At 50.3% G+C, this 27,057-nt stretch overlaps 1 protein-coding gene across 2 annotated transcripts; it reads left to right on the top strand.

The window, feature by feature from the left end:
• Pdpn (podoplanin) lies at nt 1–27,057 on the top strand. 2 transcript variants are annotated; one of them, XM_047551690.1, is made up of 6 exons: nt 1–260; nt 18,029–18,165; nt 19,998–20,127; nt 23,653–23,691; nt 24,495–24,610; nt 25,393–27,057. In XM_047551690.1, the coding sequence occupies exons 1-5, from the start codon at nt 194–196 to the stop codon at nt 24,608–24,610; spliced, it is 489 nt and encodes a 162-aa protein (XP_047407646.1). In that variant the 5' UTR covers nt 1–193; the 3' UTR covers nt 25,393–27,057. The 2 variants fall into 2 exon arrangements, with proteins under 2 accessions (XP_047407646.1, XP_047407564.1); XM_047551608.1 differs by having other exon boundaries at nt 5–260; nt 24,495–24,606.

Genomic DNA, 27,057 nt, shown 5'->3' with positions numbered 1-27,057 from the left:
GCTCCCCGCCCTCGTCGGGAGGATAAATGCTGACTCGGCGCCCGAGTGGCAGCGGCCAAGTTTGCGCTGCGAGCGCCGCGGCCGGGAGCTCGGGCACCCCCTGCGCTCCTCCCGCGGGGCCTGAGGCTGCTCCGCTCTGCCCGAGCCCTGCGCCGAGACTGCAGCCGCCACCGCGAGAAGCCACCCCGGCACGATGTGGAAGGCGCCCGTGCTGCTCCTGGTGTTGGGGAGCGCGGCGCTCTGGGGCGCGGCGCCGGGAGGTGAGCGCCCGCGAACCTGGCCGCCCGCCGCTGCGGGTGGGACCGGCGCGCGGAGACTTGCTGGGACGCGGGACCCGGGATTCGAGCGCGCCCCGGAGAGCGCGGGGGAGCGGGCGGGTGCGCGGGCCTGCCACGCAGCGGCTTGGCTGGGGACAAGTCCCGAAGAAACAGCGGAGTGGGTGTGGCGGGAGGCACCCCAGAATCTACAGGCGGCTAGGCTGGGAGCGGAGGGGCCGCCCTCGGGGGCGCTCACAGGAGACAAGGTGGGCTTCTGCCTGGGCAAGAGCACCCGGGCTTTCCCTGGAGTCGACCGCTGGCTGCAGTGGCCTAGGTCTCCCTCTGTGTGCCAGCACCTACCGGTTCAGGACTCCATTCTTGGGGGGCAGACTGGAAGAGGCCTCACTTACCTCTAAGGGAGGGTATTGGGTGCAGGGATCCAGCCCAGGGCCTGTGGCAAGCTAGGCAAGTGCACCCCCAGCCTCAGACATCGAGGTTACAGTGGGTTTGGGGCCCTGTACCCAATGTGGCCAAATGTCAATGACTGAATTAGTGTCTGTAACTTCTTGGACTTTAAATGGACTCAGTCTGAAGACCAGGCCATCATCCACACATGCCCCAGCCCTGTGTCCACTTCTTGCTCCTCCCTGCCTAGTGTGCTGTGTGGGGGTCTCCAGGAGCACCTGTCGGGATTTTATTTCTTTTCTTGGGTTTTTATTTGTGTCTGTTTCCCCGAGGGACTAGAAGCTCCAGAGGACTCTGATGCCTCTAGGTTTTCTCCCCAGGATCAAAACAATGTCTAGTAATAGTAGTGGCTCACCAAATATTGGTCGAAGGAATTGTAAGCAAGCTGTTGATCTTTGAGTCTGTAGGTTGCTGGAACGTTCTCTGAAAGGTAAACTCAAGTTTTCCATACTGAGGATCCAGGTAGGCCTAGCCCCAGGGGAGTCCTTCTTGAAGAGGGTGTGGTCTCCAGGGTGCCCACCCTGCATTTCTGTAATTCCAGGGCAGACAAGAACCCCTAGTCTTAGGGAAATTATACAGAGTGCAGCGGGCCAAGCTGTCTGCTTCAAAGAGACTGAACCACTCTTTTTACGGGGCCTGTGTGCTATTCATGGCAGTCCTAACTTTGGAACTTCTCTTTCCACTGGAATATATACAGTTCTGTATTTTCGTTTCCGTTTTGGCCAGACAATGTGCAAATGACAACATTTTGTATTCAGCAGAGCAAGGTGAGGGAGGCCCCCTCCCGGGCCACATACCCCAGCATCCCAGGAAAGACAGCGCCCACGCTCCGGTCCTTTGTTCCCCCAGGGCTAGGGCTAGTTGTGCTCATGGCCAGCCAGCTCCTAAGCATCGAAAGCACTCCTTGAAGGAGGTGTTCAGTCTTGCCTGAAAAAACAGCTAGAAAGTCCCCTGCTAAAGACAGAAGACTGGCCAGGGACTGGGAAGGGGTGCAGTGGTACAGCACTTGCCTACTGTGGCTGGGGCCCTGGGTTCCATCCCTGGCACTGGAGAAAAAAGAAAGAAAGAAAGAAAGAAGCCCCTCTGGGGTGGGCAGCCTGGGGAGGGGCCGGGGTGGCTGTGTGTGGATGCCACACTGGCCAGGGGCTGAGGCCCAGCAGGGTTTTTGTCTGGGAATAAAGAGTGAGGCGACTTGAATATGGATGACTAACTTCACTGAGCTGCGCTATTGTTGGGGAGCCGGGCTAGGGGCAATTATGGTGATGAATGTGATTATCCTTCTCTTAGGGTCCTGGGCCCTACTGGGTTTCTCCCATCCAGGGCTGTAATCTGGTTCAGTTTTATAATGCGGCCCCATGTGTCGTCTCTTGGGGTGTTAGTGGATTCAAAAGAAGACGTTTGTCCACACATCTGGCATTTTTCTCCTGTGTCCGGCCCCACCCTCACTCTGAACTTTGCTCCAAAACACGCATTTTGGGGCCTGTCCGTTAGGCGGTTTATTTTGTGAAATTCCGCAAGGCGTTGCTTTGCTGTAAGCCATGTGCGCTTTTCCGGGACCGACTCACCCAGGATTAATCACCCAGCGAATGAATTTCCCTGTGATTTCCCTGGAATTCTTGCCAGTTTTGGAGGCCCTGAAATCTTTGTGAGTTGCTAAGAATTTTTGTTGCACATAAGGCATGTAATAAAGGTCGGGTTTCTTAGAGATTTAGGAGGAAGTTCTAAATGTTAACTTAGAACTTAGTTAGGGGTACAAGATTCCAGTAGCATCCAATATAGAAAAGCACATTTTAAAGAAAATGTGTCCAGACAGGAGATTGCTAAGCATAGATGTGGCCAACGGGACTAACTCCTGTCACTCACGTGAATGGGCAGCATGAGAGTGACTATCCGTGGGACCCATAGAGACCTCAAGCCTTAACAGAGGATGGCCGGACCCCCAGGGAGGATATGGCTCCCCACGTTCCCATCCCCCATCCATGCTAGGAATGCCACCAGCTACCTTGTTTAATCGTTGTAACTCCTGTAAACGGTTCATTACCTCAGAATATGCCAGAACTGGGGATTCAGAAATAGGTCTGATGCCAAACCTCAAGCCCTTTTTACAACACTACTCTGCCATTAAAAAAAAAAAAGACAGAAAGAAAAAGTTGAACTTGAGACTAAAACGTAACTTCACTTTAAGCCTCTTAAACATGAAAACAATTTTCTGAAGCTATAAAAACTTCACATCCCAGCCCACACCACCCTTTATGAATGGAACGGTGGCAATGTGTTAGAACAGGACTCGGGAGTTCATCCTGCTCATGGGGACCAGCCGTCTCTGAGCGCTGGGTGTGTTGCTGGGCGCAGGATTTGAACTCTGGTCCTTTGGGGAGGGTGCACCAGCACAGAGCATGCTCTGCCCTCTTCACGAAGTGACAGACCTGCACTCTGAATTCCACTGGCTTATCTGAATATTTGTCATATTTTGGGCGTCTGAGAGCCAGGCAGGCCAGGTTGCAACTTGTGAAATGCTTGCGGGGGAGGTGAGGAGGGAGGGGCGCTCAAGTGCCCGGTGCTGCCCTGAGAAGCTCACCCGGTGAGTGAGAGCGATCCCCCCGGCTCTGCACGGAGGTCTTTCCTTGGAAGAGCATCAGATGGTCGGGGGCACCAGGGGTCCTTCTAAAGCCACGGAGGCAGTGACTGAGATTTGCCAGGAGTCTCGTGGTTGGGCCAGAGATGAAGCTCCCCTGACTGGAGTTCTGAGTCCTTTCTCTACTGATGTCTTTTTTGGCGCCGGGAATGGCACCAGGGCCTCATGGGTGCCACTGAGCCACATCTGCAGCCCCTCTAGTGGTTTCTTGGAGCTTTTTGAAGAAGGAAAGCGATTGGCATTTTATCTGGGGGCTGTGAGATAGGCCAGGTGAGGGACAGCTGGAGTCCTCCAGTTCATCCAAGGCAGGAAACGACAGTGGCCGCTTCCTCCCCGCGAGCCAAAGCCCAGCACCCTGTTCACAGCCTCCCAGGGATGGCGAGCTCCCTCAAGCTTCCGCCAAAAGAGGAAGATGGGTTTGTGCTCCTTCTCCTTGGCTGAGTGTCCTGCCTAGGAATTACTCCAAGGAGATGGGTTTGTCCTTGGAGGCAGATCAGGCCAAGTCCACGGGGAGGCGAGCAGCCTCGGCCAGCTGTTTGCTCAGTTGTTTGAGACGCTGAAAACTGAGCTCCTTAGGACAACGACAGACTGAAGGCAGCTCCCCGGTTGCTGTTGTTTCTGTCCTGGTTGGTTGGTTTGCTCGCGGTGCCCACGATGGAACCCAGAGCTTTATACGTGCTAGGCTAGCGCTCTACCACCCAACGGCTCCCTCAGCCCTTTAGTGTAGTTTTTAAACAAAACAAAACAAAAGTCTATGAAAACAACAATCGCTTTTCCAAAGGAAGATGTGCTCTCAGCCTCCGCCCAGGCAGGCGGACCAGCAATGGCCCCAGACCCTGGAGAGCCACACTGGGCATGAGTCACCGTTGTCACGCGTGAGGCGTTCCGGGGAATGCCGGTTACATGGAGTGAAGTGGGAACGGGCAGGGGATGCTGGGAGGTCAGTGGCCACCACTGATGAAAACAGGGTCTTTCCCACAGGCCATCAACGTGTCCCCAACAGGAGAATAAAACAGCTGTGAGCCAGTGAATAGCCTGCCACCCAAAGAGAGGGGTTCCCAGTGTGTCTAGAAGCTAGAAAGGCAGAGGAAAGAACGGGATCTATTGACATTGAGCCAGCCCTGCCCAAGGAATTCATTTACTTAGCAAACGAGTGTCCTCTCTGCTGGCCCCGGGGTTCCTGAGCTCACTCGGGTGGTTCACTGAGAATCCGGACTCTGGAAACGCATCCACCCGGCAGCCCGCCCGTCGCTCTTGGTCCCTGCAGGAGGACCCAGCAGCACCTCGGGGTCCTTTTCTTGTTTTGTTCCCGAGCAGAGCATGCCTCAGACGGGAAATGGGTGCCTCAGCTCTAGAAAACGATTTCCCGTTCTGCGTTCGCCTGTTGTTTTCCGGGCCTGTCGGGAGTTCTGCTAACCTGAGACAGTTTCACCGGAGCCCACCTGAGCCAGTCACCCCAGAACAAGGCTAACTCTGAACCTCTCGGGCCGAGGGAACCAGATTCTGCACGGAGGTGTTAGAAGCATTAACTGTATTTTAACAGCTGACATTTGCTAAGGGCTTAGATCCCTTCATCCCCCAAATCTGATCTCGTCCCCCACTCTGACGTCCCCACACTTGGTGTCTTCACCTCCTGCAGTGACTCGGGCCACCTTCACCACTGTCCCACCCTCCAGCCCTCGCCAATTCCTGCATATGACCCTGGGTCAGTCCTGTTTCTATGGTTTTGCTAAGACGCTTCTTCTTCCTGGATTGCCCCTCCCAAGGTCAAGTCCCATCTTCCCCACGAGGCTTTTTCCATTCACAGTTGCAGGACTCTCGGACCCGCTCACCCCCGGCCCGAGGCGAGCCGGGCCTGCTGCTTGGTGTGCACCTTCTCCGTCCACAGTGGCACCTGTCCGTGGGCCTGAACCCAAGCTGTCGCCGCACTTCACACTTCCTCTCTTTAAATTTTAAATTTCCTAATTTTTAATGGACACATGATCATCCGTCTTTATGGGGTACCGTGTGACACGGCAATATCGTAGATAACGTATGTGATCAGCTCAGGATTGGGGGCACGTCCACCCCCCAGCCTTTATCAGCTGTGTTGGAAGAGCTGCGGATATGTTTGTAAACGTCCAGTCAGTCGTTGTCATGGCTAGCTGTCCTGCAGTGACATTAGAAGCCACCCCGCCCACCCAGCAGCCCCCTCAAACCATCCCCTCTCCCTCAAACTCCAAAACTCTCTTTAGTGCTTCTGCTCTGTAGATGCTGAAGGGGACAAGGACACCTTCCTTCGATTTGGTACTGTTGGCATCAAGTACATTTAATCGGTCACAATTATGTATACAGCAAACAGAATGAGAACAAAAAAATACGTACATAGCAATAATAAGTGGTTTTGCTGCCTGGGTGTCCTTTGTGCATGGACTGCAGGCGCAGGTGGCTGTTTAGTTGAGAGGCGAGGGGCTTGGGTGGTCTGGGGTCGGGTCTTGCTCTTGCTGTTTCCTAGCTTCACGTCTGTGTGTCCGTCTCTGACCCTCACTGGGGTCTTAACCCACCGGTAAACTACGGATAGCTCTCCCTCGGAGCCTCATTGTGAGGTCTTACTCTTCATGCCTTCCAGCGCTCATCGCTATATTAAATTTTTTACTGATACGTGATTTACACACTGTAAAACCAACCCTTTTAAAGTCGGCGATTCTGTGGTGCTTAGTAGCGTCAGCTTTGCAAACGTCACCACTGTACTGTTAGGATGTGCCCATCTCCCTTTTGCCCAGAAGCCCCAAATCATGAGTCATCATTCCCATTTTCCTCTCCCCTCTGCTCCTGGGAACTGCTTATCAGTTTTCTGTCTCGATGGACTAGTCCATTCTGGGTATTTCATACCACTGGAATCCTGCGATGTGCGACCTTGTATCTCCATCTTCTTTCACATAGCTGTGTTTTCCAGGTTCATCCATGTCGGAGTTTATAACTGAACCTTGTTCTTTTTCATGGCTAGGTAATACTTCTTTATATGGATTTACCACATTTTGTTTATCCATTTGCCAACTGAGGGACATTCAGGTTACTTCCACTTTGGGACTTCTTTGAATAATTTTGCTGTGAATATTCATGGATAAGTGTTGGTATGGACATTTGTTTTTCTTTCTCTAGGGTACACCCAGGAGTGAAATTGCTGGGTCGTATATGGTGACTCTAGATTTAACTTTTTAGGAACCCCCCTGCTATCTTCCACAGTGACTGCACCATTTTGCTTTCCCACTGACCATGTACAGTGTCCAGTTTCTCCCTGTCCTTGCCAACACTTGCTTTCTGTGTGTTTGTGTTTAAATAGTAACCATTCTAATGGACACAGAGGGGTATCTAATAGTTCTGATTCTTCTTCTCCTAAGGACACATGATGTTGAGCATCTTTTCCTGTGTGTGTTGACCATTTGTAGATCTTTGGAGAAAATGTCTGTTCCAGTCCTTTGCCCATGTTTAAATTGGGTTGTCTTTTTGTTATGATTGAAATCATTTTTTTTTAATTTAGATGCTAGACCCTTAACAAATTGATGCATCGCAGACTTTGCTTCCATTCTGTGAACTGGGTTATTCTTTCAATGTCTTGATCGTGTTCGTTGAAGCACAAACTGAACACTTTTGAAAATCAAACTCATCTCCTTTCCCTTTGTTGCTGGTACTGTTAGGGTTGTATCTAGAAAGATGTTGCCCAGATGCGGGTTGCAAAGATTCACTCTTCTGTTGTGTAATTTTGACTCTGGCGTGTAGGTCTTGGGTTCATTCAGTTAATTTGCGTGTGTGCTGTGAAGCTGAGACCCAGCTCCATTCGTCTGCATGTGACTCCAGTTGTCCCAGCACCATCTGTTGAAAAGATGATCCTTTCCCCACTGAATTATCTTGGTATCCTTGCCAAAAACCAATTGCCCACAATGTAAAGTTTATTTCTGAACTCTCAATTCTATTCCATTGACCCAGATTACTATCCTTATGCTCTACTGCATAGTCTTTATTTTTTATTTATTTTCATTTTATTTTTATTTATTTATTTATTTTTGCAGTGCTAGGGATCGAACCCAGGACTTTGTTCTTGCAAGGCAAGCACTCTACCAACTGAGCTATATCCCCAGCCCTTTATTTTTTTAAATTTATTTTAATCTAAAAAACATTTTCCCCAGTGCTGGGGGTCAAACCCAGGGCCTCTCCATGCTAGGCAAGCTCTCTACAACTGTCTACACCCCTGGCCTATTTCTATTATTATATTTTGGATACTGGATCTTGGGTCTCACTTTGTTGCCCAGGCTGGCCTCCAACTCTTGGGCTCGAGCGATCCTCCTGCCTCAGCCTCCCAAGTAAGTGGGACTCGGGTGCGCACCACCACACCCCGCTAGGCACAGTCTTGTGATTGTAGCTTTGTAGTAAGGTTTGAAATCAGGAAGTGCGAGACCTTTTCCTTTGTTCTTTATGAAGATTGTGCTAACTATCCTTCCTATTCTAGTCTCATTATTTATGTACATTTTTTGCTTTTAGAGAGAGAGGCCTTACAAGACCTCAAGGGGGCTGGTGGTAGAGCGCTGGCCTGCCTTGCAGAGACCCCAGGTCCATCCCCAGCACCGGCCAAAAACAAGACAAAACCCGGAGGTGGGGCATAGTCCCCCTGTGAGGAAGAAGAGGGAGGAGGAGGTGGTATTTCAGTAGGAAGGACAAGCAGGCAGGTGACAGAACATTACAGAAACCAGGTAGGATGGACGGCGGCCGGGAGCCGATGTGGCGGGGAGGGGGCGCTCTGGTTTAGAGGCAGGGAACCCGAGGTTACAGCAGGACGTGCAGTTGGCTCTGTCTCACCAGCACGTCGGGGATGGCCTGCTCAGGGGCATCCGAGGTGAGCCTGGAAGTCAATGTGGTGTCCAGATTTCCCCTGCGTCAGAACAGAGGGAGAGAGATGGCACAGGAAGATGAGAGATCCTCCCGGCCAATAACAACTATTTAAAAAGAATCTATGGAGATGCACTTCAGCCTCCAAACCAGGCTCAGGATCAAGGCCACCGGCGGCGGGCGGAAACAGCCGCGTTCTGCACCTTCCCGCAGGCCCATCCTCCTGGGCTCAGCGGGGGACGGTGAGGTCGGATCCAACAGCTTCTCTTTCACTCTTGCAAAACTGAACTGCCAGATGACACCCGAGTGAATCAGAAGCTCCGATTCCCGCTCGGCTTCCCGCTCCCCTGGCCTGCAGGGAGACTCTGGGGGCAGCACTTCTGTGACAGGTTCCTGTCATCTGATGACTCAAGGACCAGGCAGTCTCCCCTGGGAAGTGACCCTTCCTACCTGACTGTGCTCCCAGGCCCCCCACTGAGTTTCGGAGACCCCCACCACGGGGCTGTGGTTCCAGTTTAAAAAACTGTGAACTCATTTCCTCTTTTACCGAGAACGCTCTGCTCTTCCGCCAGGGTGAAACGTCTCCCCAGGTTGAGTCATCTTGGTTGAGGTTGGAATCCAGGGCCTCGTTTGAACGCCGAGGCGTGCTGAGCCTTGTCCGTGCCTGGGGCACCCAGGAAGTCGAGCCCTGGAAAGTCTGAGTACCACCCAGCCGTTCAATCTGCTGGCCAGCAGACACGGTGCTGGCGACCGGACCTCTGCTGACAGCAGAATGGCAGGTCACCCTGGCAGCTGCAGATGCTGGTTGGGAGACAGGTGACCTCCTGTGCTGGTGCAGGGGAGGGGCTCTCCTGGGCCCTGAATGGCAGGTCTCCAGAGGTGAACCTGCAGGGGCTGGCTGCAGCCCAGCCTCCAGCTCCTGCAGAAGCCACTCGGAGCCACCTCCATCCATTGCAGCTCTTTAAGGAGTAGGGAGGCCCATGCGTGGAGCTGAACCGTGAAGCAGCGGCGGTGAGGCCGTGTCACAGGGGTCAGGGCGTGGGCTCTCGGGGCTTTGGGTCTGGCAGATGCTGATGTCTGAGCTCCGCGTTGCCTCTTGCTCCATACGGGGCAAGACTTCCGTGAAGACCAGCCCAGGGCCCGGGCAGCACGTTTTGCACATTCTGTAAATCCAACAAAAAGTGACCATGATCAAAGTCTCCCCTCATGCTTGTGGAGATTAAATGCAGAATTTGTGAAGGATCTGCAGGAGGTCTCAGTTCCTTTCCCCTTCCAAAGGGAGAGAAAATGGATCTAACTGGGAAGCTGATATTATGTCTCATGGATCCAACAGTCTGTCTCTTCCACCTGTCCAGTGACCTAAAATGTGACTCCTTGCTGTTGAAATGAAAATAGGTTTCCTAGTGGTCATTGGCCCCTATTTTTCTTTCTTTCTTTCTTTCTTTTTTTTTTGGGGGGGGGTGCTGGGGATCAAACCCAGGGCCTTGTGCTTACAGGGCAAGCACTCTACCGACTGAGCTATCTCCCCAGCCCCTTTTCTTTCTTTTTTTAAAAAATTTGACACTGAGGACCAAACCCAGGATCTCAGATGCTAAGCACACACTCTGCCACCAAGCTACAACCCCAGCCCATTATTTTATTTTATTTTTTGAGGCAGGGTCTTGCTAAGTTGCTGAGGCTGGCCTCAGACTTGCGATCCTCCTGTCTCAGCCTCCCGAGTTGCTGGGATTGCAGGTGTGGGCCACTGTGCCCAGCAGCTGTAGAAACTATTAAAATGCTGCTTCCAATTTTGGGGGGTGACGCAGTGAGGCCACCCCACCTGAAGCCCAAAGAAAACTTTGGGTCATTGTGTCCCCTGGCTCACTTCAGAGAATTGCTGCTCTAAACCTTAAAGTGTAGGACCTTTCCTGATTCATTCAGAGGAGATAGTGGCTTCTCTGATCTCAGCTTTGACGCACTTCTCTTCAATTTTGAGGAAGAGGCACATCCCAAATGCCAGCAGCTCATCATTGGGCTCAGCCTGCAGGGGCTGACAGGACCCATCGGTGAGTGGACATGCCACTGCCCAGCAGAAATCAAACAGCAGGGTGGCAAAGTTCACCTCCTCTCCCAGGTGAAGGGTTCTGTCTTGGGCTAACGCTGTCCCTTTCATTAAGGGGAAGTGTTTACCACCTCTGGGGTGAAAGCCAGTGAACAGTGGCAGGGATACTATAATCCAAGGGGTCGTTCAAGAGAAATTTCCTTCTTGGCTCGTAAACAAACTTACACAGTTAGCCGCCCCACGGACATCTGCTCAATGCCTACCACAGCGCCAGACTCTGGCAACGTGGGCCACGTGGCTTCTGACAGAAGATTAAGAGCGTGCATCTCTGTGGGTGCCTGGGTGGCAGGGCCCGGCCTTCTAGGGTTGCCCAGACGAATCGAGTTGCTTAGAGTTTCCAGAGCCAGGCTTCTGATCCTGTAAGCAATTCACCAGGGTGCGGGGAGGCGGGGAGGAGAAGTACCCCATTGGCCACATCCTCACGGATGCGATGGCCTGCGGTGGGCAGTGGCTGTCTTTGTGCAGAGGAGCTTTGGAACTTCAAAGGCTATTGGCTTCGTCCATATTCCAGAGAAAGTCTTTGACGCGAGGTCAGGGTGGGGCGCCCTCCTCCTGGTGGCAGAAGCCCACCTCGTGGTAACCCAGGGAAGGGCTGCAAACAGCACCATTGGCCGCATCTGGAGCAGAGATGAAGGGCTCTGCAGAGGTTTGGTGGCCGGCTGGGCTAGAACGGGCTGGCGCGGTGGCTCCTCTCCACAGTCTGAGCTGTTCTTTTCAGGTTTCTGGGCACAGTTTGGAGACCTGATGGGAAAATAAGACTCAAAAGCCCGTGTTTGTGTAAAAGAAAAAGAAGTGGTGTTTTTCCTTTCCCAATACACATTTTGACATCTCTCCAAAAGCATTACTGAAAAAACAAAGCGGAAAAAAAAAGCCTGTGTAATTGGGAGGGCCACGCTCTCCTTGCTTATCAGCTATTCGACAGTTTCTCCTGCAGGGAAAACCTGATTCCCTATGTCCTAGGGTGCTGTTAAATAAAAGAGCATTTTACTTTTCTTGGTGGCTGCAAAAAGTCTCCCCCGGGCTGTTTGGTCAGCTCTCTTCAAAGGCCGATTTGTGCCTTTGGACCCTGGAGCCGCCCGGGTGCTGGAGGAAGGCCTGGCTTACCCTGTTGACCAGCGCTGCAGGTTTTCTTTGAAGACCCCAAGAGTGACTCAGCTGGAGACTCCTTTACTTAAAATCAACCTTGCCAGGCCTGGGGTCGCGGCTCAGTGGTAGAGCGCTCGCCTAGCATGCGGGAGGCCCTGGCTTCCATCCTCGGCACCACATTAAGAATAAAATAAAGGTATGGTGTCCACCTACAACGAAAACAAAATAGTTTTAAAAAATCAGCTTCACCATCTCAAGACAGAATGCTGTGGACACCGCTTGGCCAGCTGTCAGATTCTAAAACCCACGTGCAGGTGGAAACCAGGACAGTCGCTGTTGACTTTTATGAATATCCTGATCAAACAAGGTGAACGCCACCGGGGTGGAGGGCTGAGCACCACCCCGAGCAGCTTCTTTGTGGGGTGGCGCACCCCTGGCCTAAATGTTTGTCACCTTAGCCGTAACAGATGGTGAGGTGGATTCTTGGATCCGGGGAGGTGCACAGTTCTGATTGTGGGTGGTCATGACTTGGGAAGCTTCCTGGCCTTTACCAGTCTGGTTCTCCCCTTTCCTGCCACCACTGTCCTGGCGTGAGCACCAGCCGCTGTCACCAGGTTGGCAGAAACAGCCTGCATGGTCTCACTGCTTTAGCCTGATCCTGGTGCCTTCCCAACACACAGTCCCCTCACGTGGAACCCAGAGTGGCCTTGCTTTCTGAGACTCGGATGAAGGCCTCCCCCACCCAGCACCTCCTGGCTTCCTTCCACACGCAAATGAAATCAGGACCCTTTCTTCCCCAGTTCTAGCGAGTCCAGGAGACCAGCGACCTGGCCCACGCACTCTAGAACACGCTAGAGCTCCGCCCGCAACTGCTGCTCCAGAAATATTTGTAAGATAAATATAAGTCCCGGGAGCTTAAGGTAGAGACGTGGGCTTGGGTTTTCTCGTTTTGTTATTTTGCTTTTAGTGCAGAAATCAAACCCAGGACCTCTGCGTGCTGAGCAGACGCTACCAGAGCGACACCCCAGCCTCCGGGTCCTGGTCTTGATCGTGGTTGCCGACTTCACTACAGCCAGGAGAGCTGCAGCTCACAGAAGGACATTCTTTTAGAGCACATTCCACCCTCCTCCTCAGACATTTCCGAAAGCTTAGATCCTCCGAGAGTCTCCCCAGCTGGGGGCATGTTGGAGGAAGTCAAGATTGTGGTCACCAAATGGGAAGACTGGAAGATCCTAGCAAGATGAGATTTCTCAGGAGGAGTGGGCGCCAGGGAAGCCGCCGCTCCTGACCTGGGATGGGGGACGAGGCGGCGGGTGGGCAGAAGAGGCAGGACGGTGGCCCCTAAGGAGCAGGAGCAGGCTGGGAGAGCTGCCGACCCACGCATGTCCATGGGGCCAAGCTGCCCTTGGTCCTCTGTCGGTGGACCCATGGCGCACAGCCAGAGTGCTTGGCGTGGTGTCACGCATGAACCGGACGAACTCAGCAAAGCACTTAACTTGTGGCCTTGCCCGAAAAAAGGTCGTCCTGACAACATGTTACAATGTAAGGGAGACACTTTACATTATTGCAATGGGGGCCATCGCAAGGGAGGGTCCAGTTCAACTCTGGATGGAAGGACGAGCCAGCCAGCAGAGGGGGAGTCCACGGACAGAAAGTCACCCTGAGGAGCCTCAGAGGTGGCCAAAGTGGCCTGACAAAGCTCTGGCCAGAAGAGGCCCAGGGCTTAGGCCTCAAAGGTGGAGGATGCCGTCCCTGCTCAGACGCCCAGCACGGGGCTCTGACCCCGCGGGCCTGGCAGGATCCGCGGTAAAGCTGGACTCTGCGGGACGCACTGGGGAGCCCAAGGCGGGGCCTTTTTGAGAGGAGGGCTCAGAGGAGCCTCAGGAAGTCTGGTCAAGGAGTCTTTGCTGGCCTCATTTCCTTGTCTGTTAAGCGGGTTGTGGTGCCCCCCACCCCCCTCGGGCTGCTGTGGAACAGGCAGCTGCAAGAGGACACGAACCCCACACTGGCCAACAGAAGTGGGGGTGTGGGGGTCGCGCCTTCCCAGTTAGAACACAGCACCACGCCACCGGACTCTGGGAGACCCCGTGCACCTGCGTCCGAGGAGCCCCTGCCCTCTTCCTACGCTCTATTCTCCTACATCCCGGGCACCCTTGTCACTGGGAGCTGCCAGCCAGAGGAGGAGGGAACTGTGGACGGGCGCGAGACTGCAGGCAAGCCGGGCTGGGGGCCAGCATGACCGCTGGAGCTGACCTTGCGCTGGGAGGCTGTCCTGTGGCTACGACTCAGAGCCTGGAAGAAGTTTGTCTCATGGAGCTGGTGTTTGAAGCAATGGTTAAAGGATCTATTAGAATAAGTCAGATCGCAGTGACGTGCCACTTCATGTCGGGGACACACTCAGAAAAGGTTCGAGGAGATTTTGTTGTGGTGTGACCGTCCTGGAGGGCGGACACAAACCTGGGTGGAAGAGGCCAGCCACTTGACTTGGCCTTCGGGCACATTCAGGACAAGTGGCCCGCCATCGGCGGTAAGCGGTAGGAGTACACGCTACGGTAGGAGTAAAAGCTCACTAAATGCGCCGACTGACAATGTGGTTGTTTATTGTCATTAGCAATATTAAGTGCTTCGGATACTCGAGTGTGCCCTACTTTTATCTGACAGGCAGTGCAGTAGATTTGCACACACTGGCTTCCCATGTAAGGAACGTGTGGTGCTGACATTATGACAACTGTGGTTTCACTAGGTGATAAGGATTTTCCAGCTGGGCGTGGTGGCACACATCTGTAATTCTAGTGACTCAGGAGGCTGAGGCAGGAGGATGGCAAGTTCAAGGCCAGCCTCAGCAACTTAGGGAGACCCTAAGAACTTAGCAAGACCCAGTCTCAAAATTAAAAATAAAAAGGACTGGGGATGTGGCTCAGTGGTAGAGCACCCCAGGGTTAGATCCCCAGTACAAAAAGAGAAAAGAAAAAGAAAATTCCAGCTTCATTAGAATCTCACGGGACATGGTTGTGTTGTCGTCGACTGAAATGTGGTGCGGCTCTGGAATCTGTTCCTATTTTACACAATACTGCAAAAGAAACACAACAAAAATGGAAATGGTAAGAGCAAAACCTCGGGGAAAGCAGAGGTGGATATTTACACACTCTAGAGGAAGCGTGTGGGAGTGTGGCACCAAAGGGAGAAAAAAACAGGAAAAATAACAGCGCTGGCCATTTGCAGAAGAGGCCAGCGCCCACCAGCGCAAAAGCCATCTGCAGCATGTGGCCCAGGAATGAGTTCTTCAGGTACGAAGGCCGCTGGCAACTGCAAAGAGATGGAGAACACCAAAAAGAAATAAGGGGCAACAGCCAGGTAGACGGACAGTCGTCACCACAAACCAGAGAGGCGGATAAATCCAGAGGATTAAGCATGTGTTCAAAAGACTTCTATTAAGAATTTGGGGCTCTTACAACTCCAGTACTATCCTGATCTAATGTTGTCTCTAAACTCTAAAATTTATTTTAAGAAGTGCCATCCCATAAATGTGTGTGAACTTGAATCATTTCTTTAGAGTTGGATTTTATTTTTTAAATTATTATTATTATTTTTTTTTTGGTACCAGGGATTGAATCCTGGGGTGCCTGATCGCTGAGCCACATCCCCAACCCTTTATTATATTTTATTTTGAGACAGGGTCTCACTGAGTTGTCTAGAGTCTCGCTAAGTTGCTGAGGCTGGTCTTGAACTCACGATCCTCTGCCTCAGCCTACAGAGCCACTGGGATTACAGGCATGCGCCACTGCACCTGGCAAGATATTGGACTTTAATACAAAGATGAGAATCATTCATAATTAGCACTTTGATACAAATAAACATTGCTTCAGCTCTTTGTTTTCAAAACAAAGAACCTTAAGTTGGTTGGTCGAATCTCCTGAACGGCAGGATTTCTTTCTTAAAGACAAAGAAGTTTCCAGGTAAGTGGACGGTTCCTGCCCCGTTTGGAAACTTCCTTTGACTCCTCAGCTGCTCGAGTCCGGTGTGGCAGGAGGAGGTACGCAGACGTCTAGGAGGCTCTAGAACTCTCTCTGTCCCCTGACTGTGCATGTCGGTTATGGCTGCGGTTCTTCATGAACAGATGTGTGTGAGCCTGTGTGCGTGTGAGCTTGCATGTGTGTCTCAGAAGGATAAGTGAGCAAGTGGACATCAATACGCAACTTCAAGAGGACAGGGGGACAGGATGTCAAACGCTGGCTGGAAACTCCGCAGCAGGCCTGGAGGAACTCTTCACCCAGGAAAGTCTTCAGCCAAAATAATCAGCGGGACAATTGAGGATCTCTTGTTAAAAATCAACTTTCCCATGGCGCAGAAAGAAAGCAGGGGCCATGGGACAAAGGACCTGCTTCTTACTCCCGACTGTCATTCATAAGACCTCCTTTGTTCATTCAGAGCAATTTTAGTGTTTGGCTCTGTGGGCCAGGGTCAGAAAAGAACCAGAGGGAATTTTTATCAAGTTACGCTTTCAATGAACTGAACTCTCTATGAAAGAATTCAAACCAACTTCATTTGGTGCTCTTTTTAAGCAAGGATTGTTTTAAGTTAGAGGCGCCACCTAGTAAGTCTTTGGCTGAGCCACTCCAAAAGACATTTTTTAAGTTGATGATTTGTTAACTCAGTTCAAACCAGAGGAGAGAAGAAAAGAAAATGGGCTTAGTTTTTTAATAAGGACAGTTGCCTGACAAAAGGACATTGCTGATGACCTCAATAAATACACATCTAAACATCTGCCTACTCCACAGTCACAAGTCCTGCGGGACCAATCACTGCCTTCCCCCCATCCCAGCAAATGACCGGGAGGAGAGGCGACCCATTTGCGTGCCCTGAGCCTCCCCCACCCCAAGATGGAGAAGTGATTGCATATGCTTAGATAGTTCATCCGAGCCATCGAGCCACAGCTGGATGAGGACTTGAGATGCAGAGAGAAGGCTCAGAAAGCAAGCCGGTCTCCTCTGGGGGCCTCTTCCCTCCGGGCATCTGCAGAGAACTTATGATCAAATATTTATTAGCTGTGCCTCTGGCTGGGCTGTCTAAACAGAGGGAAAATCAGGCTTCATCGGCAAGGAATGGGTTGCTAATTTGAGCACTGCCTAGATACAGATGAACATCTGCTCTTTAATTACACAAAGAGGTCTCCGAGCACCCCTCCTCCTGCTCCCGGGGTGCACGTGCTTGCTTATTTTGCAACTGTATTTAGTCATGGAATTTCTAGAGCCACTCCAGTCTGAAGAGGAAGTCTACCGCCAATGAGTCAGATTTTGAACTCATGAAAAGGATTATCTGGTGAGTTCAGAGATGGTGGTTGGGCATAGTCATGACGAGTTCCGGACCATTGCAACAGAGGTGGAAGAGGACACTGCTCTTTTCTACTCTATCCTGTCTGAGCCCGTTTTCTGTGGCTATAATAAAATACCTGAGACCAGGGAGTTTATAAAGAAAAGACATTTGTTTGGCTCATGGTTCTAGCTGGGAAAACAGTCCAAGAGCATCTGGTAGAGACCATCTTGCTGCATTCAAACATGGGGGAGGGTATCCCATGGTGAGACAGAGCTAGTGTGACGGTTCAGCTCTCTCTTGCTCTGCTCTTATTTAACCACCAATTCCATCATACGAGCCCGACCCTGATGACCTCATCTAATCCTCGTCTAATTACCTCTTAAAGGCCACACCTTCAAATTCCATCTACATATGAATTTGGTGATTGGTTTTCCAATTTGTGAAGCCTGGGGGACACGACTGAACCCCAGCACTCCCCATCGTGGGATTCAACCTGTTCTCCCTCTCCACCAGTCCCTTGCTCCTCTGGAGACCCTTCTCAATGGCACCACCCAGTCATTCATCCGCTTGTTGGCACTGAAAAGCCAGAGCCGGGGCAGTGAGGGCTATTGGGTTTATTTATTGGCACAAGAGTTTTCTTGGTATCTCGATGTCCTCGAGGACATTACCGACCCTCCTGCAAGGCAGTAAACTAAGAAGTTGAACTCTGTCTATGAGGTTCGTACTCAGAGCCAGTGGGCCTAGTCCTCCAAGCAGACAGTGGTTGCAAATTAAATGGAGAGAGAATTTCATCTTTATTTATTTACTTAAGCACTCTACCACCGAGCTCCACCCCAGCCCTGAGAGCTTGACTTTAAAGAGAGACCCCGATTTTGGACCTCATGAGTCAGTAGCTCTGCATGGATCCTAGAACTGGGTAGTTTTAGAGAACTTTCTGGATGAGTCTATTAAGACTTTTTTCCAGGTCTAAATGATATTCTGTTCATCCGAATGCACTGATTCGTCATAGGAATTAGTGCCAGGAAGGAAGGATCCGCGTCCTTTGAGAAAGGTGTTCTCACCTATGTCCAGTCCGTCTCAGCGGGATCCAGGGGAGGGCTGGCTGCTTCACCTCTTTGTGTTTCCATTAGGGCCGCTGTGTGTGCCCCAGGTCCTGCAAAGAGAATGGTTTGGTGTCTGGCGCTGTGATTTGCAAATTTGAAAATTAAATAACAGCCCCAAGTGAAAGGGGAAGCGAATCCTCGACTGCAGCTGCTGTCGGGTCGGCCCACTCACTTCCCACCTTAACCCGACTTGGTGTTTCTGCAGCCATCACAGTCCAGCTGGAAGATGACCTTGTGACCCCAGATGCAAGAGATGGCTCGGCCACCCCGGCTATAGAAGACAGCATTGTGACCACAGGTACCACTGAAGAGTCCTATGCCTCTGCCGGCCCTACAGCTCTGGTGAGTATCTCGGGAGGAGAGGAATTTGCTCCCCTCGGAAGGATGAGCGTAATGTATGTTATGTAAAATCCACACAAGCCACCTGGCAAAGGAAGCGTGAGCGGCGCGCTCACAGCGAAACTACCTCCCGCTTCCATCCGGTGAGGAAGTAGCGCGCTGGCAGCAGTTTGGAGAGTGATCGCCAGGGCTGCTCAGAATAGGAAAGGGTCAGGTTTTTAAATTTCTCCTGCATTACGGCGCGGCTTTAATCCAGTCAACTGACTTCTTGCCTGTTGTGGCAATGTCACTGCTAGAAGTTCCTAAATACGGGATCCCCATTTCCTGCCTCGCTACATAGACCAGCATGAGCATGAACTGGAATCAGCCCGCTTGTCCACATCCTTCCCAACCCCTGATTGATATCATTCTAGCAGAAGCGAGCCCATCCCTGTTCCTGCCTCGTCACAGGTACTGTGTCCGTGGGGTGCTGGGGTTGAACCTAGGCCATGTGCGTGCGGGCGAGCGCTCCACCAGCTGAGCTACATCCCTAGCCCTCCTGCACTGTTTGGACCTGCATTTCTCTGAATAGTGATGCTGAGCATTGACTTGTAGCTTGTTAGCCATTGGTAGAGCGTCTCTACAGAAATGTCTGTTGGAGTCCTTTGCCCAAGTTTTGTGATAATTGGGTCCTTTTCATTGTTCATTTGGAGGAGTTCTTTATACCCTTATCAGAGAAATGGTTTGCAAATATTTTCTCCCGGGTGGGTTGGTGGACTTTCCCCCTGTGGCTAGTGCCCACTGGTACACACACAGTTTTAAGTTTGATGTGATCCTATTTGTTTGATTTGGTTGTGTTGCCTGGGCTCACTAGTTTGTTAAATGCTACTTTGGCGTGGACTTTGGAGTCGGCAGAACCACTTCTTTGGAATCTTCAAAGTGCTAAAGTGTCTTCTTCTATACTAATGAGTTGACTAAGAGCTGCCAGCCCCTAGGTAGCTTCAGGAGGGGGACTGGTCACCAGGGTGGGATTAAAAGGACGCTCAGGTTCACCCCAACCTCCAGGGAAGGGAGAGGGCTGAAGGTGAAGTTGATCGCCATTGGCCAGTGGTTGAATCGATCATGCATATGTAACAAAGTCTCTGTCAGGACTCAGGACAAGGTGCAGAGAGCTGAATTCCTGGAGGCCCCTGGAGGCCCCTGCAGGGCGGTGCCCAGAGAGGGCCTGGAAGCCCTGTATAATCTTTCCTTGTGCATCTCTTCATCTGCATCCTTTGTAATAGACTCTAGAATGAACCATCCAGCCAGCACCACTTCAAGTCCTGCCCTGTCATTTAAAGGGCAGTAAGAGTTTGAGCATACAGTCACATCATTCAGAGCTGTGTTTGTACGTAGGACTAATAGTCAGATCTATTTCCCAAGGTCGCGCATGGACTGAGAAAGCACCTCCAGGGCCTGGCATCCCATAAGCTCTCCATGAAGGCCAGTGGTCACTCTCGTTGCGGGAGGGAGGACATTAGGATGAGAGAAATGTATGCCCAATACATGTTTCAGGGGAAGGTGCTGCTGGGGTCTGGGGAAAGCAAGAATCAAAGCCGGGGGATCCAGCAGCCTTGGAGGAAGTCAGCCACCAGGAAGTCGGCGTGCCAGAAGTTCGGAACCCACTCCTGCAGCAGACCTGGCTTCGTTCCCGTTCGCACCCCTGGTGTTTGGCTTCCTTGTTTCCACTTGGGATTCGTGCCCTCAGTATTGTGTATCTTTATGCCACCTCAAACCCTATTCTGCTGTAAGGCAGAGTGTGAGCTTTAAAGCCTTAGGCTTTGTTTTCCATTTGGCCTCGTTTGCCTGTCTAATAGGTGCCAACAAGTGCAGAGGGTAGAACGGAGGTTCGCATTGAGGATCTGCCCACCCCAGATGGCTCAGTCCATACCCACAAAGAAAGCCACAGCACCGCAGCCCCCGACATGGCAACTAGCCGCTCCGTAGGTAAGGAGACCCGTCACCCCCGTGGGGTTGATCTGCTTTTGCATAACCCGTGCTGTCCAAATGTAATACGAGGGGACATACTGGAAGGTAAGAGTGCACACCATGATACACTCCTGTAATCCCAGCTACTTAGGAGGCTGAGTCAGGAGGATTGCAAGTTTGAGGCCAGCCTCAGCAACCTAGCAAGACCCTGTCTCAAAATAAAACAATAAAGAGGGCTTGCAGGTAGAGCTCAGTGGAAAAGTACTCCTGGTTCAACCCCTAGGACGAAGAAGAAGAAGGAGGAAGGGGAAGGAGGGAGAGGAGAGGGAAGAATGAATTCTGAACCAAGCTTTGTGTGGTGGGTTCAGAATTCAATTTATGAGTTACTAAATCAAATTCGAACTGTCAGGTTTACTAGAAATCTCTCTCTACCTTGAATGATAGCTAGTGATAGGGCCCCTGCCGGGGTGAGCTAAGCAGCTTCTGAGGTTGTGCTGCCGACCCTACGAAGTTCTCGGAGAACCTGGTGTCAGCACTCAGCCGCATGAAACTCGGCCAGGACATCTTAATAGACTCTGTTCCAATACTGACCCTTTCCCACGAAGGTCACGTCTGCCTCCGTGGAGCGAGAATCTTCGACGCCAGACTGATGTGGTTCTGGGGTTGGATTTGTGGTCTGTGGTCGGCATGGGCAGCCGTGCAAATGGAGAAGCTCTGGCAGGGACTTTGGGGTCATTACCATTATGAGAGTCACACCATCACCGATGAGCGTGAGGGAAGGTCATTCTCAGCAATGGATGGTTCATTCCTATGTCCAGAGATTTTGTAAAGGAAATTTAGCTATTTGAGTTTTTGTTTGTTTGGGTTTTTTTTTTGTTTTTTTTTTGTGGTGCTGGGGATTTGAACCCAGGGCCTTGTGCTTGCAAGGCAAGCACTCTACCAACTGAGCTATCTCCCCAGCCTGAGTTGTTTTTTTTTTTTTTTTTTTTTTTTAAGTACCTTATTTTGTAGGAGAGAAAATGAGTGAATCCTCAAGTAACTCCAAGGCGTGCTTGCTAACTGGAGAAGTTTTATATAAATTATGTTATCTAATTAGGTTTTATGTTTCTGTCTTTAAGATGAAACCAATGTAAAGACCATGGCTGAAGCAATGTTCCCCAAACCAACTACACATCTGAACACCCAGAAATTCGTCAGTCTGTGTGTGTGTGTGTGTGTGTGTATGTGTGTGTGCGCGCGCGCATGCGCATGTGTGTATGTTAGTGCTGGGGATTGAACCCAGGGCCTCGTGCATGCTAGGCAAATGCTCAACTATTGAGCTATATCTCCATTAACAATGCACATTTTTGTGTTTTTTCTTTGAGATCGGGTCTCTAAGACTAGCCTTGAACTCAAACTCTTCTGTGTGCTGGGCGTGGTGGTGCACGCCTGTAATCCCAGAGACTTGGGAGGCTGAGGCAGGAGGATTGAGAGTTCAAAGCCAGCCTCAGCAATTCAGCGAGGCCCTAAGTAACTTAGCGAGACCCTGTCTCTAAATAATTTTTTTTTTTTTTAAAGGACTAGGATGTAACTCAGTGGTTAAGTGTCCCTGGGTTCAAGACCTGATACCAAAAACAAAAAAACTCCCTCCTCTTGTGTAAGCATCTCCAGTAGCTGGGACCACAGGCTCACACCACTGCCCCCTTTATTTTTCAGTAAACACTTCTGGGTCCAGTTGCCAATCTCGTTTTTAAAACTCTACAGCACTTCTGAGGATTAAAATAAATGCTTTTATACTTACTTGCTTTTATACTTATGTTCATAGCAAGCAGCATTCACAATAGCTAATATATGGAAGCAACCCAAGTGTCCATGGACCAATGAATGGATTAACAAAATATCGTATATACAGAGTGGAATATTATTCAGCCTCACAGGGGAAGGAGATTCTGTCCTATGCTCATTCTCACTTTGTGTATCATTATCCCAAGATACTTCGCATGGGAGTTAAAATGTCATTATGAGCACTTGATTTTAAGAGGTAATATTATAAGGGCAGCAGATGGCCAGTTTCCCCATGAAGTGTCCAAGTGCGACGATGTTCCCATGCATGTCACATGCTCGTAGTCACGGACAGTGTCATTGGAGGGACTGGGGAATACAGAACCAAAAAGCTCTTCCACCAACTTTATTTTCAGTAATATATTTTCTAACCGATGGTATCTTCAGTGGAGATAATCGTGTCTTTTGAGCCTGGAACTAGCGGCCACCGGGCTAGGACCTGATGAGCCAGTGACTGAGCTATCTCTGCTGTGGCTGGCTGCCCAGGAGGGCAGTTTGATTCAGTGACACCTCTGGGAAGCTCAACCCCAGCAGTCTCCTCTCCATTTTCTGGGGGTAGCACAGTCAGCATGCACTCCGAATAAGTGTTCCAGAGCCATGGGATCAGCTCCTGCAAGGAGACCGGGGTCTGGGCACTACCCTGGGGCCATCTTGAAAAGGTACCTTGTTTTGAGGAGATTCTTGGTACAAGTGGGTGGATTATTTTCAAACCCAACCGACTGGTAAAAGTAAGCATCTTTCAGATGATGGTTGACTAGTGTGTTGGGAAAAACCAACCCCAAATTCAGACTCAAGACTGTCTCTCCTCCTCCCAATATAGAGCACTCCTGACGTCAAATGCATGCCCCTCCCCCCACCAACACCAAACAAGCCTTTCTACCTTGGACATCAGCTGAGCATCCTCTAATTCAATTCAGTTCCTACGTTATCTACCGGGACATGGTGTCAGATCCTACAGGTTGAGGGCTCAGTCCTTCAAGACTGCTCCCTACACCACTTTAGGGGCCAACTGTGAGCCCCAAGTTACGGACTCAATATGGAGGAACAAAGTAAAACACTTTTATTTTAAATTAGGAACTGTGTCCAATTATCTGGAAGAGACTCACAATGGAGAATATTTGTATTGTAAGTTCTAGAGTAGATCTGACTGTTGATAGAAATCTTCAAGTAACTCAGTGGCATAAACAGATGAAACTAGGCTAGGCATCCTGCTGCCTTGTGAAGTCCGGATCTGGCAACCAAAGCAGGGAATAGATGGCATGAGACAAATCACAGCCCTGTCACCTCTTCCCAGATTAGAGTATTACTCTCCGAGTGAGTAATAGCCCTGGGCACAGTCTGTAAGTTTTCCATGATCTTAATATTGGACTAAATATTCATAGCTCTGGATTCTTCGGCCACTGTAATCTCTGAAATGTTTTGACCATTTATTTCATATCTCTGTGGCTTAGTGTCCTTGACTCTGCTTTCTAAATTGGATGAGGAAAAAAAAAATGTACACAGACGTGCTGTGAACACGTAGATGTGAAGAAGCGTTGGTGGATTTGATAATGACAGGTACCAAGACTGTGTCATGTCGGAGCTTGCTTAAAAGCCCCCTATCCAATTTATTTAAGAAATTATCCTTTGGGTGTTTTGCTACATTGCATATCTTTTGCCAATTGTTAAATTATAGTTATTAAATCCTAATAATGCTATATGATTATCTCTCTCTCTTTACAGAGAAAGCAGGTGAAGAGACGCAAACAACAGTTGAGAAAGGTAGGCAAGATGATGGTTTCAAAATATTCCTATGGGCTTAGAAAACAAGGTTTCTTTGAACCCAATCTTTTTGATGAGTTATATACTTTTCCTGGATTATAGTCAACAAGAGCAGAAGAGAAAACCTTTTGAGAACAGTTTTCATATATATATATATATATATATATATATATATATATATATATATTTTTTTTTTTTTTTTTTTTTTTTTTTTTTTTTTTAAGCAAGTACAAAGAATTCCCTTTACTTGAAATGATGTAGAACTGACCGAGGGTGTAGCACGGGGACAGCAATTGGGTACATGATGTCCTGGGTTCCTTCTCTAGCCCTGTGAAAAAGATAAAAAGAAGGAAGAAAAGGAGAAAAAGCAAACTTTTCACTCAAAGACAGCTGTGGGAATGATATTATACTCCCATTTAGGGTCATGAAGAATCAAAGTAGGAGCCAGCTGACAAGCCATATAAAAACACCACGCACTAAGAGAAGTCAGTGTGTTAGGCACGACAGATCCTGAGACCCAAAGATCTTTTTGCTCCTAAGACGAGTAGGTAGAGTAGGGCTGGGGCGTGGCTCAGGGGTCAAGTGCTTGCCTGGTTTGTGTAAGGCCTGGGGCTCCTTCCCCAGCACTGGAAAGGAAAAGAGCCCAGCTCTTCCCTCATGAGCCAACCATCCCGGACCCAGGAGAAACAGCACATGTAGGTGTGCTACGTAGGTGCTAGTAGGGCAGTGGCGTGGTTTTTGTGACATGTGCTACCATGGGCTATTTCTCACCTGGGCTCATGCTTTTTTTCCTTCCTGTGCAGATGGCTTGGCCACGGTGACCCTGGTTGGAATCATAGTCGGGGTCTTACTGGCCATTGGCTTCATTGGCTGGATCATCTTTGTGGTTGTGCGGAAAATGTCGGGAGGGTACTCGTAAGTACGCACACCCGTGTGGTGGGTGAGTGAGCGCCGTCAAGTTCAGGACTCAAACCTGCCAACTCATAGAAGCCTCCTAGGGAAGGTGGTGTTCAAAGCCCGTCACCTCCTCGAGGACTGCCTGAAGTTCCCCAGCAGGCCAAACGTCTGCTCAGGCCAGACGGGACTCTTCCACTGACTTCTCTTGAGATCTGACAAAATTCCGGTCCTTGTCTTAATTTTCCAACTAACTGAACTTGAGGGGGAAAAAAAAAACCCAAACCAAGTTTTAGCATGAGACCTAATCCCCCTGTCGCCAGCCATCAGGGGAGGGTGATTTCTGAAGAACACAGAGCCAAGCTCCCGTTCTGACACGGGGTCCCACGGATGACAGGGTCTTTTTGACTCAGATCCCTCCTTTCCTGCCCTACGCACCTCCACACTTGGCCATCACGTCCTCCCAGGCTGATGATCGACAAGGGGAAGGCCTTCTTTTTCCTTAATGAAACTTGCCCAAGAATTCAGAATATTCAAATTCATGGCTGGAGGAAAACCTTTTCTTATGTCTGTTGGGGAGATGATAATTGGGAAGGGTGTTGGGGCTATGGCTGGCCATACAGCCAGGGCGGTAGCATGTCTGGAAGTGCCTAGGACGCTGCCTGGCTGTGCAGGACTAAGTATAGAGGAGGCTGAGGAGGAAAGGAGAAGGGTTCCAGAAGGTTCCAGACTTAGAGAAGTAGGATGCGCATAGGTGCTGCTCACGGTGCCCGAAAAGGAAGCCATCGCCCCTCTCTCTTTTCACAGGCCCTAACGCGCTGAGAGATCCTGCCATTCTGTCAACATGTTGAAGAAGAGCTTCTGACGCCCCTCATGCCCATTCCCCCAGCTTCCGGGAGAAGATGACCCATGGAATGCTCACCCACCCTGGTCAAAGTCCATGGCGACCCCTCCACTTGCCAAAAGGAAGCACAAGCAAGATCATCCACAAGACTTGGCTCCCCTGAGCTTGAACCTATTGAAACACATTTTTAAATATAAATTTTATACAAGGTAATTTACAGGACAAAATGCACAGAAAGGAAGCACAACTACGAGACCCGATCTGTAACCGAGACGGCATCCTTCCGTGGGCGTTGGAGATGTCCGGTTGTTCTCTGTTCTGTAAAAGTGCAGAGGAATCTGGAATGTTTATGTCCTTGGATCCAGTGCTCGCCAGTAAGTGGCACGGGAATTTAGCCACTGGCATCTGTTGACGTGCACACATTCCAGGCTAGTTTGGCCTGTTCTTTACGAATAATCAGGCAGGGAGCCTAAACTTGGGTAAGACGTGATAAAGCAGCTGCCTTTAGAAGGTTCAGATAAACATTTCAAAGCCATCCCTGTAGATCATAAGCAGGAAGTCTACTTGGGAAAGGGACTGTGATTCTCACTAGCTCCCCGAGCATCTTCCAGGCCATCGAGGATGATGCCAAGGTTGGGTCCCACCTGGCCCCTCCGCTTGAGTCCCAGTCAAGGGCCACGTTCTCTCTTCCCTGTGACGCAAATCCTCTGGATCAGCTGCTTTGTTGTGAGCACAGAGATCTCGGCTCCAGAGGTGGAGGAAGCAGCTGGATGCCCCAGGAAGCTAGAGGCTCCACCATTCTAGAAAACAAGAACCTAGCTTGATCCCCGAGCAGAAGGAAGCCCTGCGTGTACCTCTGACGTGGAAAGTAACACCCACCGGGTTTTTTTTAACCCTTTTTTCTCTCCAAGGAAAGTTGGGGAAAGCAAAACATAATCTTGTACAATACTAATTTTTTATTAAAAAAAAAGCAGCTGAATTTAAAGGTCTGATTTAAAAATAAAAGCAATTCCGTTTTTGTGACATACCACATCTTTCAACAGGGTCATACTAAAGGGCTCGAAATAAAGGAGCACCTTCATGCTCACTACTTCTCTCCCCGCAAACACACAAATTCTTTTTCCTACCCAAGAGGTTTTTCTACTGACCAGATGCTCTTTCATGTTTGGGGTTGTGCAATCCCATGTCCTATAAGCGCAGAAGAGTTCATAAAACAGGAAAAAGTAAACGCTCTGTCGGAAGCACAGCCTGTTCCACCCAGTCTTTGCAGTCCCGTGTGGATGTTATTTTAAACAGCGCATCCGCGCACTGTCCAAGTCCAGCTGGCCCACTGGGTTCTGCACTTGAACTTGAGCTGACTGAGGGAAGCAGTTAGGAGGAGCCAGCGTAGTTAAATAGCTTTCCGTTTCAGCATTCAGACTCTTGAACAGGCGTTAGGAGTAATGCCGACTTCTCTCCTCTCTCTTCTTTCTCCCCGTGCCTCCCTCACTGTGAAAAATAACAGTCCTTCCCAAGTCACACACTGGACCCCATGCCTGCTGGGACAGGGCTCTGGGTTTCTTAGTCACACCTGTGTTGGTGTTCAATGCAGTGTAGACACATCTTCAAATAAAATGGATGATTGTGTA

This window comes from Sciurus carolinensis, chromosome 1, assembly GCF_902686445.1.
Source record: "Sciurus carolinensis chromosome 1, mSciCar1.2, whole genome shotgun sequence".
In the NCBI taxonomy this organism is placed as follows: domain Eukaryota; kingdom Metazoa; phylum Chordata; class Mammalia; order Rodentia; family Sciuridae; genus Sciurus; species Sciurus carolinensis.
The sequence above is the reverse complement of the archived record's forward strand: the minus strand, read 5'-3'. Positions and strand labels throughout refer to the sequence as shown.

What these genes read in the sequence shown, in the direction of transcription:
- Pdpn (XM_047551608.1), top strand. Translation starts at nt 194, where the DNA reads ATGTGGAAGGCGCCCGTGCTGCTCCTGGTGTTGGGGAGCGCGGCGCTC. An exon ending in CTGGGGCGCGGCGCCGGGAG is followed by an intron (nt 261 to 18,028) that starts GTGAGCGCCCGC and finishes GTGTTTCTGCAG; the next exon opens with CCATCACAGTCCAGCTGGAA. An exon ending in GGCAACTAGCCGCTCCGTAG is followed by an intron (nt 20,128 to 23,652) that starts GTAAGGAGACCC and finishes CTCTCTTTACAG; the next exon opens with AGAAAGCAGGTGAAGAGACG.